This window comes from Leucoraja erinacea, chromosome 2 (genome assembly GCF_028641065.1).
Source record: "Leucoraja erinacea ecotype New England chromosome 2, Leri_hhj_1, whole genome shotgun sequence".
Lineage (NCBI taxonomy): Eukaryota > Metazoa > Chordata > Chondrichthyes > Rajiformes > Rajidae > Leucoraja > Leucoraja erinaceus.
Genome location: NC_073378.1, coordinates 106414918 through 106431031, shown reverse-complemented (window position 1 = coordinate 106431031; position 16114 = coordinate 106414918). Strand labels below are relative to the sequence as shown.

The 16114-nt window shown below is 41.0% G+C and overlaps 1 protein-coding gene across 2 annotated transcripts in view; it reads right to left on the bottom strand.

Moving 5' to 3' along the window:
• Positions 1-16114, bottom strand: part of calcr (calcitonin receptor) — a 194631-nt gene that overhangs the window by 35637 nt on the left and 142880 nt on the right. For both annotated transcript variants that reach the window (XM_055662731.1, XM_055662721.1), the window contains exons 8-9: positions 7105-7258; positions 3008-3068 (exon numbers count right to left, since the gene is read on the bottom strand). In XM_055662731.1, coding sequence (XP_055518706.1) covers positions 3008-3068; positions 7105-7258 — 215 coding nt within the window. The remainder of the gene's footprint in view (positions 1-3007; positions 3069-7104; positions 7259-16114) is intronic.

The following is a 16114-nucleotide window of genomic DNA, read 5'->3' as shown; positions in this document are numbered from 1 at the left end:
ATCCGTTTACACAACTGCTTCTAGCCTGTCATCATTAGCCATGGTAAAGTTGTTGAGGAACATCATTGGAAACAATCATCAGAACAGTCCCCCAGCTTAACTGATTTTCCTCTTCCCCCTCTCTCCTACTCTTTCAATTCTTCATTCATGTTTTTTTAATCATCCATACTTTTGACTAACTTCATTATTTTGTCTTTTTGCATGTCCATTCCATTTACCTCATCCTTCCATTCCTTATCCCTTTCTGCAATTTTCAATTCCCTTTCTTCCATCCTTTCCATTGCTGTTCACTCTCACTCTATTCTCTCTTTTGTCTAATTTTATGGAGTCCTGCAATTAGGCATTGGAAAGAATGGGAGATAACAGAGCTTCTCAATCTTCTTTAGATTTGAAAATTACGCAGGATAGCTGATAGGTAGCCATAGTGACATGACATGAAGGATGAGCTTGAGACACATGGATTGGAAATGTAAATGTAATAACGAAGGTGGATGAATTACCAGAATTCATTGTTAAAGATCACTCATGAGCATTTATTATCCTAAAAGCACAGCCTAGTCAATCACCAATTATATTTTTATTCATTATCTATATATTACTAAAACTCTGTTCTTGATCGCTTTTGGCGATCTGTGCTGCGATTTCTGAGAGAACGCTGCCACCTCTCTCAGAACCCCCCTCCGCCGCATGTGTGCCGAGGATTTTTCCAGCCGATGAAAAATGACAGAGATATTAATGATTTTACAAAATTCCCGATTCTCTCAGCTGCCCCCGCAGATGGCAGGGGGGAGGGACTATAAAACTCTTATCTCACGCACTCTTCAAGATGGAGGAAGGCAGAGAGTCACGTTTCTCTGAGCTGTGAATAACACTGAACACATGGATACTCAAATGCAAGTGTCCTTAGTGGTTCTAAAATGCTTGCAGAATGTGTCTATTGGTTCTTAAGCTTGCAAAAAAAAATGTCAATTGGTTCTTGCAAAAAAATGTCTATTGGCTAAAGCTTGCAAAATAGTGTCTCTATTGGTTCTAAAGCTTGCAAAAAAAAATGTCTATTGGTTCTAAAGCTTGCAAAAAGTGTCTCTATTGGTTCTAAAGCTTGCAAAAAATGTCTATTGGTTCTAAAGCTTGCAAAAAGTGTCTCTGTTGGTTCTAAAGCTTGCAAAAAAATGTCTATTGGTTCTAAATGCTTGCAAAAAAATGTCTATTGGTTCTAAAGCTTGCAAAAAATGTCTATTGGCTCTAAAGCTTGCAAAAAAAATGACTATTGGTTCTAAAGCTTGCAAAAATGTCTATTGGTTCTAAAGCTTGCAAAAAAAATGACTATTGGTTCTAAAATGATTCATAATAGCGTGCTCTCCCCACCCACTCCCCAACCCCACTCCCCTTGTTGGCTTGTCTTGGGTGTGTCTTGAATTTGAAAGGCACTACTTACTGCAAATGGTGGCATGTAGTTGAAAGGCACTACATTGCAAATGGTGGATTGGTTGCTTTGGCTTGAAGTTGAAAGGCACTACTTACTAGAAATGGTGGCTTGGTTGCTTTGGTTTGAAGTTGAAAGGCAATACTTCCTGCAAATGATGGCTTGGGTGTGTCTTGCAGTTGAAAGGCACTACTTACTGCAAATGGGGGGCGTGGGTGCATTGGCTTGAAGTTGAAAACTGGCACTACTTACTGCAAATGGTGGCTTGGGTGCAATGGCTTGAAGTTGAAAGGCATTATTTACTGCAAATGGTGGCATGAAGTTGAAAGCACTAACTGCAAATGGTGGCTTGGGAGCCTTGGCTTGAAGTAGAAAAGGCACTACTTACTGCAAGTGGCGACTTGGGTGCTTTGGCTTGAAGTTGAAAGGCACTATTTACTTCTAATGGTGGCTTGGTTGCTTTGGCTTGAAGTTAAAAGGCTTCATTGATTGTAAATTGATTTCAGATAAAACGCTACCACTTGCCGCTGTGATTTTTGGCCATCTTACTCAGTCCCCCTCCACTGAGCAGATGCAGAGAATTCTTCCCATCAATGAAAAATAAAAGCGTTATTAGTTTTTTTTTTAATGTTGAGAATCTCTCTCCTGTCAATCACTCCATGAAAGCCACACCTTTTCCGGTGGGGGGGAGGGGTTATAAAACCCTGAAATGTGGGTGTGGCTCAGTCTCTGTAAGATGGAGGAGGGAGTGGTCACGACTCGCTGTCTTTAGTGGTTTGCACCCTACTTCAAATGGTATGAAACTGCACTTGAATTTGGTGGCCTTGCACCCTGCTAGAAGTGGTAAGAAACTGCATTTGAATTTGGTGGCCTTATACTCTGCTTGAAATAGAATTTCAAGGATTAGCCGTGAGTCAACTACCAGCCCACCAGCCGTGAGTGAGTGAGTTGCCAGCACAACAGGCTTGATTGACTGAGACGCCAGCCCAAAATCCATTTGGCGCACAATTTGCATACTAGCCCACTGGAAACCAGTCCCTTCAGCCCACAACACCCATACTAGCACTGCAGAAAGCCCCCCCCCCCCCCCCCCCCCCCCCAACTGGCCACCAATATTAGAATTGGTGGAATATTGCGTTGGATGACCAGCCCTCCTGTGTGATGCTGGGACCCAACGGGTCCCACTTAGTCTAGTTCATTATATCATTGATGATATGAGGGCAGAAATCTTGGAATATGATGTGGAAGACTACAAGAGATCTCAGGAGTATAATAGTTGAGAAATCTCAGCTTTAATTAATGAAGAATAAACAGTTGGTAAAACTGAAAAATAGAAAATATCAAGCCAGGGAAACAAATGGCAGAAGCTATTCCATCCCCATTCCCAGCAGTACAATTCAAGAGCAGTTGCTCAGTTTCACGGCACCTGCCAGGAAGTAAATTTACATTTCAAAATTGTAGCTTTGTATGAAATGGCAATTTGCAGCAAGGCTGTAGGTGTCAGTGAATCTATTAGCATCTATTGGAATATTCAATATTGGAGAGAGCAAGGTGGAATAAAGGAGTTAACAGCAAGAGACTTACTTGTCATTAAAGTATTTTGTTCTGGCTACTGCATGAATGGCAGCTGGTATTAATGGAAATCCTGAAAGAGAGGTTGCTATATGTTAGAGTCTGCACTCCCTGAACTTAAGAACGTTTAACTTTATAAAGACCAAGTGATAAATCATGGCACATCCTTCCCACCTCCACTCTACCAATGCACATTGTAAAATCAGGAGAACATACATCGCAATCTGCAAGTATATGCAACATTCAGGCTGTGAGTCCATATTTATGATAATAGAACAACATCTACAACATTTAAAAAAAAAATCAGACTTTACATCAGATTATAACAGCTACCAATTACTAAAGCACTGAGAACAAGACCACATTTTAAAACATTTTAACACACTCAATGACAATATATCATGCTGTCCCAGATATTCTGAGATAAACAACAGATAAAAAATACCTTTGTCTATGAAAATCAACCAACTTTAGCACTTTAGCACTAAAATCAGGTATGCAAACCGAATTATAGAAATTACTATTTTTTATTTATATTATCTTGGCATCTTAGCCAGATTTACATTATGTACAACATGGTTGATTTCTTACACTTTCATCAGCTTTTGTACTTCGAAGCATTTTCTTTTACTTATTTCTGATCAATGGTGCTTTGATCTTTCTTGTTATCAGTTAAAAATCCTTCCCCTATTTCCAATTTTCCCTTGGTACCATTAATGGCTGAATATATTCAAGGCTGAGATAGATTTTTGGACTATGGAGGATTTGAGAATTATTGAAACAGGTGGGAAAGTGGAGTTAAGGCTAAGTTTAGATCAGCCACAATCCAATTGAAGGCCAGAACAAGCTCAAGGGATATTTGGCCTCACCCTATTCCTATTTGTTTCCTTTATTTTGTTCATATGTATAAACAGCAGAATTGTTTGAGTCAAAAATAATTTTAAAGCACATTCTGGAAAGCTAAATTAATAGCAGGAAATGCTGGAAATACTCAACAGGTCAGGCAGGGGCATCACATGTGGGCAGGGAACAGGGCTAATGCTACAGGTCGAATCGTCTGAATCATTGTAACTGTCTGGGATTTCCTTATAAAGGTGAAAAATGCACTCTTTACTGCTTTTGTTCCGATTAGTGACATTTTCTCAGCATCTAAAGCCTAATGTCAGAGCTTTTTTATGGCTGAAATAAGAATTGAATAGTAAAAGCGGAAAAGCAATGTGGATCAATTCTGCCAGAGGAAAAAAGACAAAAAAAAATGGGTTAAGGGCAAAAAACAATAGGCAAAAATGAAAAGCAATAGTGGAAGATACAAGATAAGGTTGATCACTTTGAGGAACTGGGAAATAATACTGGACAGTAACAAAATGACTTTAATGATTTGTATCTGCCTTCATGTTAGATCACATAAAAAGTATTTCAATAATAGTAGAAAACCTTGCAGCAAAAGGGAGAATGGATTTTTAAACAATCACCAGGATAAGGGTGATTGAAGGCTGCCATGTCCCCTGAGCTTGCTGGCCTCCATCCTTATGTCTTAAAAGAAGAGCCTGCAGAGATGACAGATAGCTGTGATCTACCTGAACTCCCCAAACTGTGGAAGGGCCCCAGCAGATTGTAATATGCTCGATTGAGAAAGGAGAGAAACTGAAAACAGAAGAAGATTTAGCCTGATATTTTTCACCAGGTTTCTTTTTAATTTAAGAATCCGTGGATTATGGACCTCGCTGCCAATGCTGGCATTTACTATCCACCCTTTACTGCATCAGAACCAGAGGAGTTAACAGTCAATGGAAGGGGTGAGTCTGGAGTCACATTTAGGACAGGTGGTTTAAAGGTGGCACGTTTCTTCTCTCTAGGGTATTTGTCAACTATGTCTGTTCTTACAACAAACTAACAATGCCATGGTTATCATTAATAATTCTTTAAAAATTAATCCAGGTTTATTAATTACTTGAATTTGAGTTCCTCAGCTGCCTTGTTGCGATTCTAACATTCTGATTCGGTATCAATACGGCAGGATTCTGTCTGCAAATTCAGTAAGTTAACCATTGCACTACCATACTCCATAATGAAACTATTGGAATTGATTATTATGGAAAAAAAGCAGCAGGACATTTAGCAAATTGTAACAAAGAAAGTCAGCATGTTTATGAAAGGGAAAACCATACTTATCAATTTTATTACAGGTCTTTATCCATCCACATTAAAAAGCAGGGTGGATGAAAATGATTCACTAGATGTAGTCTATCTGGATTTATAACAAATAATTTGATGGGCTCATGACTTTGGAATATTATATTCGTAAAACTTGAAGTTTTGATAAAGGACAGAAAATAAAAGACAGACATCTAGGATTTAGCAGAGGGTTCTGTGCCAAGATTAGATATTTAGAGCCTATCATAATGAATTAGATGACAAGACTGTGGATTCTAGTCACACATTACAAGGATATCATAAGAATATTGAGAGAAGTGGGTGGCATGGTGGCACAGCAGTAGACTTGCTGCCTTACAGCGCTTGTAGCATCCTGACTGTATGGAGTTTGTACGTTCTCCCCGTGACTGCGTGGGTTATCGCCAAGATCTTCGGTTTCCTCCCACACTCCAAAGACGTACAGGTTTGTAGGTTAATTGGCTTGGCATATGTGTAAAGAATTGTCCCTTGTATGTGCAGGATAGTGTTAATGTGCGGAGATCACTGGTCGGCGTGTACCCGGTGGGCCGAAGGCCTTAAACTAAAAAAACTAAAAGAATAAAAATGAAGAAAATACAGCTGGCAGATAGAGAAGAATGTGGGGGAATATGAGATCAGGCACTTTAGCATACAGTATAGAAACATAGATACATCTTTCAATGGAAATACATCACTGAATGCTGTGGTAATGAGGAAACATGCAGTGGCAGTAAGCAATTGGGAAGGCAAATGGAATATTAGCCGTTATGAGTGAGGGAATGATATTGAAAAGTAAGGAAGCTCTCACTATCCGCAATAAATTTACAGTGTAATTAATGCACAAATTCAGCAAATTCACACAGATTTTAGCTATCTAAATATGGCTGCTCCAGGAGAGTAAGACAATATGCAAAACAATTGACCAAACAAAATCCCGAAGATTCTCAACACTTGGCTTACCTATCAATTTCCAGAACACTTTATGCTTTAGCAATGCTCTGCTGTATTGTTATTTTTATTGTTCTGAGCTTGTAATCCTAAACGTATAATCTTCCCATGATTTCCCCGACCATTATAGTTATTTAACTCACAAATAATATGTACCAACTGGACAAATTCATGAGTAATGATAATTGGTATTGGTATGGATGATAGTAAATCATTTTAAAGGACCTACCCACAAAGCACGCAGAGTTCTAACTTTCCCTGCCCTGGATCACTCAATGGCTTTCACATCTGCCAGTAGATGGTGGTGAGTTTGCTTTTCTTGTATGGTGACCCACACATGGTGCTGTAGCAGGCTTATCCTTAGATACATGTGGGGATTGGGTCGAGGGATGTTGGCTTGAGGATGCCAATCAATGACATGGCCTTGTTTGACAATCATCTATAAAAGTATGGATAAGCATAGTCAAGTATGCCAATAACTTAATGAATGTGTGCGTGTGTCACTCCGAAATTTGGCAAATTCAATTTCCTGTGCACATTCTTCTCCCCTAAATAGAAACATTGAAACATAGAAAAGAGGTGCAGTAGTAGGCCATTCGACCCTTCGAGCCTGCACCGCCATTCAATATGATCATGGCTGATTATCCAAAATCAGGACCCATGAAAGCTCCTGCTTTCTCCCCATATCCCTTGAATCCGTTAGCCCTAAGAGCTAAATCTAACTCTCTCTCTTGAAAACATCCAGTAAATTAGCCTCCGCTACCTTCTGCAGCAGATAATTCCACAGATTCACAACTCTTTGAATGTTCAATGAGCATCAAGACTGAACCCTAATGCTTGTGGTCTTGGGCCCTGATTGATTCCTCCCTTGATTATTAACTCACAGGGTTGATCCACACTCATCAGAATGGTTTAATATATCTATGAACATAAATGATGTAAAGCACATCAAACTCCATGCATCATTACCAGTCTCAAGTGTTACGTACCCCATCCCAGGAGATAATACCAGTGCAGATGTTGTTCTTCAGCAAATACTGCCACCACGATGAGTGTGTGCAGGTAGATCCCTTCACAAAGCATCCAAAAGTAATTGCAACCCAACATGTACTGGAGGAAGAAGTGGAGCACTTTACATCCAACCTGTGGAGAAAGTTAGGTTTTGTCTTTAATTCCACTCCATTCAAATACAAAGGTTAGAAAGCTATTTTACAAGAATGTAGCCGGGACTTGAGGGTCTGAGCTATAGGGAGAGGTTGGGCAGGTTAGAACTTTGTACCTTGGAGCACAGGAGGCTGAAGATTGATCTTATAGAGATGCCGAAGATGATGAGGGGAATAGACTGAATGCACAGGTGGGGCATCAAGAACCAGAGGCCAGAGGTTTGAGGTGAGAGGGAAACAGGCACCTGGGGGGCAATGTTTCTGCCAGAGTAGATAGAAACAAGGAACTGCAGATGCTGGTTTTACAAAAAAGACACAAAATGCTGGAATAACTCAGCGGGTCAGGTACATGGATAGGAAAACTTTAGAATATGGCCCAAGCGCTGAAAGGTGGGACAAGTGCTGATGGGGGGCATCTTGGTTGGCGTGGGCAAGTTGGGTGAAAGGGCCTGTTTCTGTGCTGAATGGCACTATAACTATTTCCTTCCTAGAGTAAACTTAAGAAGGGCTAATTGTGTTTTTGGTTCTCTGAAATATAGTCAAAATAATTTCTTTTGACATAATTTTATGATATTTTTAAAGGAAAGTATTTTCTAGACATTAAACCCAAATGAAATTGAGTGCACAGTAACGTTGCAAATGTTAGAGCAAACCTTTATTTGCATTTCTAATTATTTTCATACAGGATTGATATGTTCTCATGTTTTAATATAATGAAAGCAATGGGGCTGCGAAACCACAGCTATAGTGGGATTACCGCTTCACACTCCATTGGCTCAGGTTCCACCCTCTTCTCTAGTGCTCTCTGTGCAATGTTTTACATGTTCTACATGTCATAGAATCATAGAGTCATACAGTGTGAAAACAACCCCTTCGAACCAACTTGCCTGCGCCGACCAACATGCCCCATCTATACTAGTCCCACCTGCCTGCATTTGGCCCATATCCATGTACCTATCTAAATGTTTCTTAAACATCATATTATATTACCTGCCTCAACCACCACCTCAGGCAGCTCGTTCCATACACCTACCACCCTTTATGAAAAAAATTGGCCCTCAAGTTCCTATTAAATCTTTCCCCTTCACCTTCACCTTCTGGTTCTCGATTCCCCTACTCTGGGTAACAGACTCTGTGCATTTACCCTATCTATTTTTTTTCATGACCTTTTACACCTCTATAAAATTACCCCCTCATCCTCCTGCACTCCAAGGAATAAAGGCCTAGCCTACTCAACCTCTCCCTATAGCTCAGGTCCTTGAGTCCTGGCAACATCCTTGAATGAATTAACAAATGTTTATTGGCCAAGTATGTACACATACAAGGAATTTGCCTTGGTGCTCCGCTCACAAGTAACAACACGACACACAGTAACAATTAAGAATGACACATAAAACATTAAACATTAATAATAAAACATTACAGTTAAAACAAACAAATGAAATAAAATACCAGAGTAATACCAGAGTAAATCTTTTCTGCGCTATTTCCAGCTTAACACCATCTTTCCTATAACAGGGCGAGTTAAACTGAATACAATACTCTAAATGTGTCCTCACCAATGTCTTGTTCAACTGTAACACGATCTCACAACTTCTATACTCAATATTCTGATGGATGAAGGCCAATGAGCCAAAAACCTTCTTGACCACACTATGTACTTGTGATGCCACTTTCAAGGAACTATGAACCTGCACTCCTAGATCCCTCTGCTCTACAACATTCCCCAAAGTCCTGCCATTCACTGTGTATGTCCTTCCATGGTATGACTTCCCAAAATGCAACACCTCACATTTCTCTGTATTAAATTCCATTAATCATTCCTCAGCCCACCGGCCCAATCGATCAAGATCATGCCGCAATTTTTGCCAACCATCTTCACTATCTACAATAGCACCCACTTAAGGTCACCTGCAAACGTACTCATTTTGCCTGGTACGTTATCATCCAAATCATTGATATAGATGACAAACTGCAATGGGCCCAGCACTGAACCCTGAGGCACACCACATGTCACGGGCCTACAGCCCAAAAAACAACTTTCCACCATCACCCTCTGCTTCCTTCCATGAAGCAAATTTTTTATCCAATCAGTTTGCTCTCCTTGGATCCCATGTGTAATCTTTCAGTGCAGCCTACTATGCGGCAAAGATCTTGCTCTGCTATAGGATCTTTGCTATGCGGAACCCTGTCACATGCCTTACTGAAATCGATATAGATAACATCTACAACTGGGCCCTCATTAGCCTTTTCGCACACATGTTCAAAAACACAATAAGATATACGAGGCACGATCTCCCACATTCAAAACCACGCTGACCCTCCCTAATCTGTCCCTGTCCGTCTAAATGCATGTATATGGTACACCAGTCATTGAAGGTAGGCATGCAGGTGCAGCAGGCAGTAAAGCAAGCGAATGGTATGTTGGCTTTCATAGCAAGAGGATTTGAGTATAGGAGCAGGGAGGTTCTACTGCAGTTGTACAGGGTCTTGGTGAGACCACACCTGGAGTATTGCGTGCAGTTTTGGTCTCCAAATCTGAGGAAGGACATTATTGCCATAGAGGGAGTGCAGAGAAGGTTCACCAGACTGATTCCTGGGATGTCAGGGCTGTCTTATGAAGAAAGACTGGATAGACTTTGTTTATACTCTCTGGAATTTAGGAGATTGAGAATCTTTAGAAACTTACAAAATTCTTAAGGGGTTGGACAGGCTAGATGCAGGAAGATTGTTCCCGACAAGTCCAGGACAAGGGGTCACAGCTAAGGATAAGGGGGAATCTTTAAAACCCTTTTTTCAGAGAGGAGAATCTCTGAACTCTCTAGAAGTTGAGGCATTTCATTGGCTATATTTAAGAGGGAGTAGATGTGGCCCTTGTGGCCAAGAGGATCAGAGGGTATGGAGAGAAGGCAGGTACGGGATACTGAGTTGGATGATCAGCCATGATCATGTTGAATGGTGGTGCAGGCTCGAAGGGCCAAATGGCCTACTCCTGCACCTAATTTCTATGTTTCTATGTTTCTCTATCTTATCCCTCAGAATGTGTCGGAAGGAACTATAGATGACAATAAATAGCATTCTATTCTATGCTGGTTTAAACCGAAGATAGATACAAAATGCTGGAGTAACATGGCAGCATTTCTGGAGAAAAGGAATGGGTGATAATTTGGATTTAGACCCTTCTTCAGACTAAAAGTCACGGGAAATGGAAATGAAAGATATAGACGATGATATAGAAAGATATAGAACAAATGAATGAAAGATATGCAAAAAAGTAACAATGATAAAAGAAACAGGCCATTGTTAGCTGTTTGCTAGATATCCCTCAGAATGCTCTCCAGTAACTTTCTGACCACAGCTGTTATATTCACTGGCCTGTAGTTCCCTGAATGAATCAATCCCAGTGTCTCATAGACGCATAAAGCCATTCAGACCTCATAGAAACAGGCCCTTTGGGCCTACACTCCTATGCAGCCCATCATGTCTACTTATACATTTACTCGCATTAATTCCCTATCCTTGCATACCTTGCTGGTCCACATGAACTCAATGGGCTGAAGGGACTGTTTCTGTACTGTACAACTCAAAGACTCTAGACTCTAAGGCTCTAGAATGATGCAGTTAAGTCAGTTGAAAGCACTGCGTTTTATATGCAAATTGCAAACAATTGGTAACAGCTCACAAATATATTCACATCTGCTAAATATGGTGTGGTTATTGCTTGCCAACTTATATTGTGGACTTACTGAAAGAGAAGCTTAAATGAAACGTCAGAAAAAATTATTGATGGTGGAACAAATCAAAGGCAGCACTAAAATATCCTGTTTTTCTCTTGAGAAAGCTCAGAAAAGATTACAGCTCAAACAGATGGTGGTGATATTACTCATGGTACATAATGGAGTCAGGTTGCAAGGTGTAAATTAAAAGTGCCCTTATATGTGCATTCTGTCTGCAATCTCATCTCCATTTAGCACTCAACCCATATGGAAGTCAAAGCCGCTTTTGATGCAAGTCATAATCATACATTATTAGCCAAGTAAGTTTTGCAACATATGAGGAATTTCTCACCTCTTTTGCATTGCTTGCTCATTGATACAATGAGGTGCTGTCAGTGGCTGCTCACCTCAATTTTCAACCTAATGAGAACTTTGGTGCGGTGCCACAAAACATTCAGTGGTCAAGGTTACTGAGTACATCTTCAGATGCCAAATCCCATCAGTTGCACATCCTGCTTGAGCAATACTTAATGTACTCCAATCCATCGCTCACACCTCCATCAGTCGCAACTATCTCTCCTGTATTCCAATATGCTCTTATATACTTACACTAATGCACACCTCACATTCACATTTCACAGCTTGCACATGCACTTCACCGAAGAATAGACAGATAATGAACTGTTTTATTTTTTCCTTGCACGGCTAAGTGGTGTATACACAGAGGCAGTGACGGAGAACTGATAGACAAGTCAGTTGTGACTGAATCAACTGACCTCCAAAGAGAATGCAGTTCTTGCCATCATTGAAGAGCCCACTGCTAAGCCTATGATTAGTGGTGGGGTGAATAAGCATAGACAGTGATAATGTTATATACTGAATCCACTGCATCACGTCCCATTTTTGTCTCAATCCACCATATATTCTGATGTCACGCGGATAGTGCAAGGATGTGTCTCCTATTTGCTCCCCACCTCTCACCAGTTCCATTTACCATAATCCCTGTGCAATTCTACTTCCAGATATCCAGAAACTACAAACTGCTGGCCCACCAGGCAAAGAGTAAAACTAAAGAAGAACTGTCACTGGATGTGACATGAGCAGCCACCATCGTCTCACTTTATAAAATATAGACGTTCTCTTCAAGATGGGATCGACCTGTGCTGTACTACTGGGAATTAATTGATCAAAAACCCAGGGCAGGGGAAAGGTGTAGCCGAGGTGCCCACTACCTGGAGGATGGGATTCTGTAGCAGTGGACAGAGGTGAGGACATTGTTAGTTTAACCACCAGAGGAAGGCTAATGGATAGGTACAATATCCGGATACTTAAAGATCTGCCTGAAAAATATGTATGAAATACGTCAAGGATTATAGATCAAACATTGCACATTGCTGTATGTTGAGTTGAAAGTCCATCTTTCCAGCATCTAAATCGTGGCCATCTTCAACTTGACGCATCATTGGTTGGAGGAGCGGAAGGAGAGGGATTGGGGGAATTTCTTAAGTGTGTCTATGAAGGTATTCTTAAACAATGTATTTCAAGCTGGAAAGGGTGCATGGAAGATTTACGAGGATGTTGCCAGGACTCGAGGGCCTGAGTTTTTGGGAGAGGTTAATCTGGTTAGGACGTTATTCCTTGGAGTGCAGGAGGATGAGGGGTGATTTTATACAGGTGTTCAAATCTTGAGAGGAATAGATTGGATAAATGCACACAGTCTTTTGCCCAGAGAGTAGGGGAATGGAGAACTAGGTTTAAGGTGAGTGGGGAAAGAATTAATAGGAACCTGAAGGGTAACTTTTTTATACAAAGGGTGGTGGGTGTATGGAACAAGCTACTGGAGGAGATAGTTGAGGCAGAGACTATCGCAATGGTTAAGAAGCACTTAGACAAGCACATGAATTGGATAGGTTTAGAGGGATATGGACCGAACACAGGCAGGTGGGACTGATGTAGATGGGGCATGTTGGTCAGTGTTGGTCAGTGTTGGGGTGGAGGGCCTGTTGCCACACAGTATGACTCTATGCATGGAGGGCCCTACTAGAGAGACCACAACATTGGGCCTCCTATCAGGGGATGAGGCAGGACAGGTGACTTAAACATCAGTAGGGATATTTTGGGACCAGTGATTATAGCTCCATTTTTTTTTAAATAGTTATGGAGAAAGATAAGACTCGTTCATAAGTTAAAATCCTAAATAGAGGCAAGGCCGATTTTGAAGGTATTAATCAGGAACTTGCAGAGGTGACTGATTAATGTTGATCTCAGATTAAGGGACGTCAGCAAGTAGGAGGCTTTTAAGGGTGAGATGGGGAGAGCTCAGCGATGGCATGTTCATTTTTAGAGTGAAGAGCAAGACAATCATATTAAAGGGACTCTAGGTGTCAAGGGATGTTGGGCCTCTCATCAGTATAAAGGAGGCATGTGGGATCAAAGGCAGCCGGGATCATACCGTTCCTCTGAAAAGGGAAATCACGAAAGCTCTGGTAAACAAGATCAAAAGGGTAACATGGGATAGGATAGGCCTCCTGAAGAAACCGTGTGTCATCTAAGTGTTGAGCCACAGGAGGTGGGCCAGGTGTTGAATGAATATTTCTCACCTGTATTTTGTTGAGTAGAAGGTTATGGAAACAAAATAATTGAGGAGTGATGTGTTGGACGAGACCCGCATTACAAAAGAGGAAGTACTTACTAGCAGGCTTAAAGAATATTTAGGTGGACATATCCCCAGGGCCTGAACTAATGTATCCGCAGACATTGCGGCAAGTTAGGGAAGAAATTGCTGGGTATTGAGTACAGGATTGGGATATCATCCTACAGCTGTGCATCAACCGCGATTTTGGTCACCCTGCAATAAGAAGAATGTCATTAAGCCAGAAAGCGAGATGAAAAAATTCACCAAGATTTTACCAGCTGTCAAGCATTTAAAATATAAAGAGGGGCTGTTACATTTTCCCTTGGAGCATAGAGGGTTCAGGGGTACAAAATCATAATTGGCATGGATAAGGTGAATGGTTATGGTATTTTGCCCAGGGAAGAGAAGTTCAGAACTAGAGTGCATAGGTTCAAGGTGAGAGGAGGTGAGGGGAAGTGGGTGTACCAAAGGGACACCAATGGCAGAATTTTCTGGGCATAATCCGGAAGACCTAGGATTGGCGTACCCGAGGATTGGCGTACTGCGCATTTTGTTCCATTGTTTAAAAAGGGTTCTAAGAGTAAACCTAGCAATTATAGACCTGTTAGTTTGACTTCAGTGGTTGGCAAATTAATGGAAAAGATACTTGGAGATAATATATATATCTGGATAAACAGGGTCTGATTAGGAACAGTCAACATGGATTTGTGCCTAGAAGGTCATGTTTGACTAATCTTCTTGAATTTTTTGAAGAGGTTACTAGGGAAATTGACGAGGTTAAAGCAGTGGATGTTGTCTATATGGACTTTAGTAAGGCCTTTGACAAGGTTCCTCATGGAAGGTTGGTTAAGAAGGTTCAACTGTTGGGTATAAATGCAGGAGTAGCAAGATGGATTCAATAGTGGCTGAATGGGAGAAGCCAGAGGGTAATGGTGGATGGTTGTTTGTCGGGTTGGAGGCAGGTGACTAGTGGGGTGCCTCAGGGATCTGTGTTGGGCCCTTTGTTGTTTGTCATGTACATCAATGATCTGGATGAAGTTGGGGTAAATTGGATTAGTAAGTATGCAGATGATACCAAGATAGGGGGTGTTGTGGATAATGAAGAGGATTTCCAAAGTCTACAGAGTGATTTAGGCCATTTGGAAGAATGGGCTGAAAGATGGCAGATGGAGTTTAATGCTGATAAATGTGAGGTGCTACACCTTGGCAGGACAAATCAAAATAGGACATTCATGGTAAATGGTAGGGAATTGAAGAATGCAGTTGAACAGAGGGATCTGGGAATAACCGTGCATAGTTCCTTGAAGGTGGAATCTCATATAGATAGGGTGGTAAAGAAAGCTTTTGGTATGCTAGTCTTTATAAATCAGAGCATTGAGTATAGAAGCTGGGATGTAATGTTAAAATTGTACAAGGCATTGGTGAGACCAAATCTGGAGTATGGTGTACAATTTTGGTCGCCCAATTATAGGAAGGATGTCAACAAAATAGAGAGAGTACAGAGGAGATTTACTAGAATGTTGCCTGGGTTTCAAAAGTTACAGAGAAAGGTTGAATAAGTTAGGTCTTTATTCTCTGGAGCGCAGAAGGTTAAGGGGGGACTTGATAGAGGTCTTTAAAATGATGAGAGGGATAGACAGAGTTGATGTGGACAAGCTTTTCCCTTTGAGAATAGGGAAGATTCAAACAAGAGGACATGACTACAGAATTAAGGGACAGAAGTTTACGAGTAACATGAGGGGGAACTTCTTTACTCAGAGAGTGGTGTAGCGGTGTGGAATGAGCTTCCAGTGAAGTGGTGGAGGCAGGTTCGTTGGTATAATTTAAAAATAATTTGGATAGGCATATGGATGAGAAGGGAATGGAGGGTTATGGTATGAGTGCAGGCAGGTGGGACTAAAGGAAAATAATTGTTCGGCACACACTTGTAGGGCCGAGATGGCCTGTTTCCGTGCTGTAATTGTTATATGGTTATATGGTTATAAGACGCAGGATCATTTCATTCCAAAAAGGAAGAAAGATTCTAAGTGGAGTAGGAGGCAACCGTGGCTGACAAGAGAAGTTAGGGATAAAATAAACTTAAAAGAAAAGATATACAACACAGCAAAGAGTAGTCGGAAGCCAGAGGATTGGGAAACTTTCATAGGACAACAGAAGGGAACAAAACGGGCAATACGGGCTGAAAAGATGAGGTACGAGGGGAAGCTGGCCAGAAATATAATGAAGGACAGTAAAAGCTTCTTTAGATATGTTATGGGAAGAAGAGTAGCAAAATCAGATGTGGGTCCCTTGAAGGCAGACATGGGTGAAATTATTATGGGGAACAAGGAAATGGCAGAGAAGTTGAACAGGTACTTTGGATCTGTCTTCACTTAGGAAGACATAAACAATCTCCCAGATGTACTGGAAGACAGAGGATCAAAGGGGGTACAGGAACAGAAAGAAATTATCATTAGGCAAGAAATAGTATTGGGTAGGCTAATGG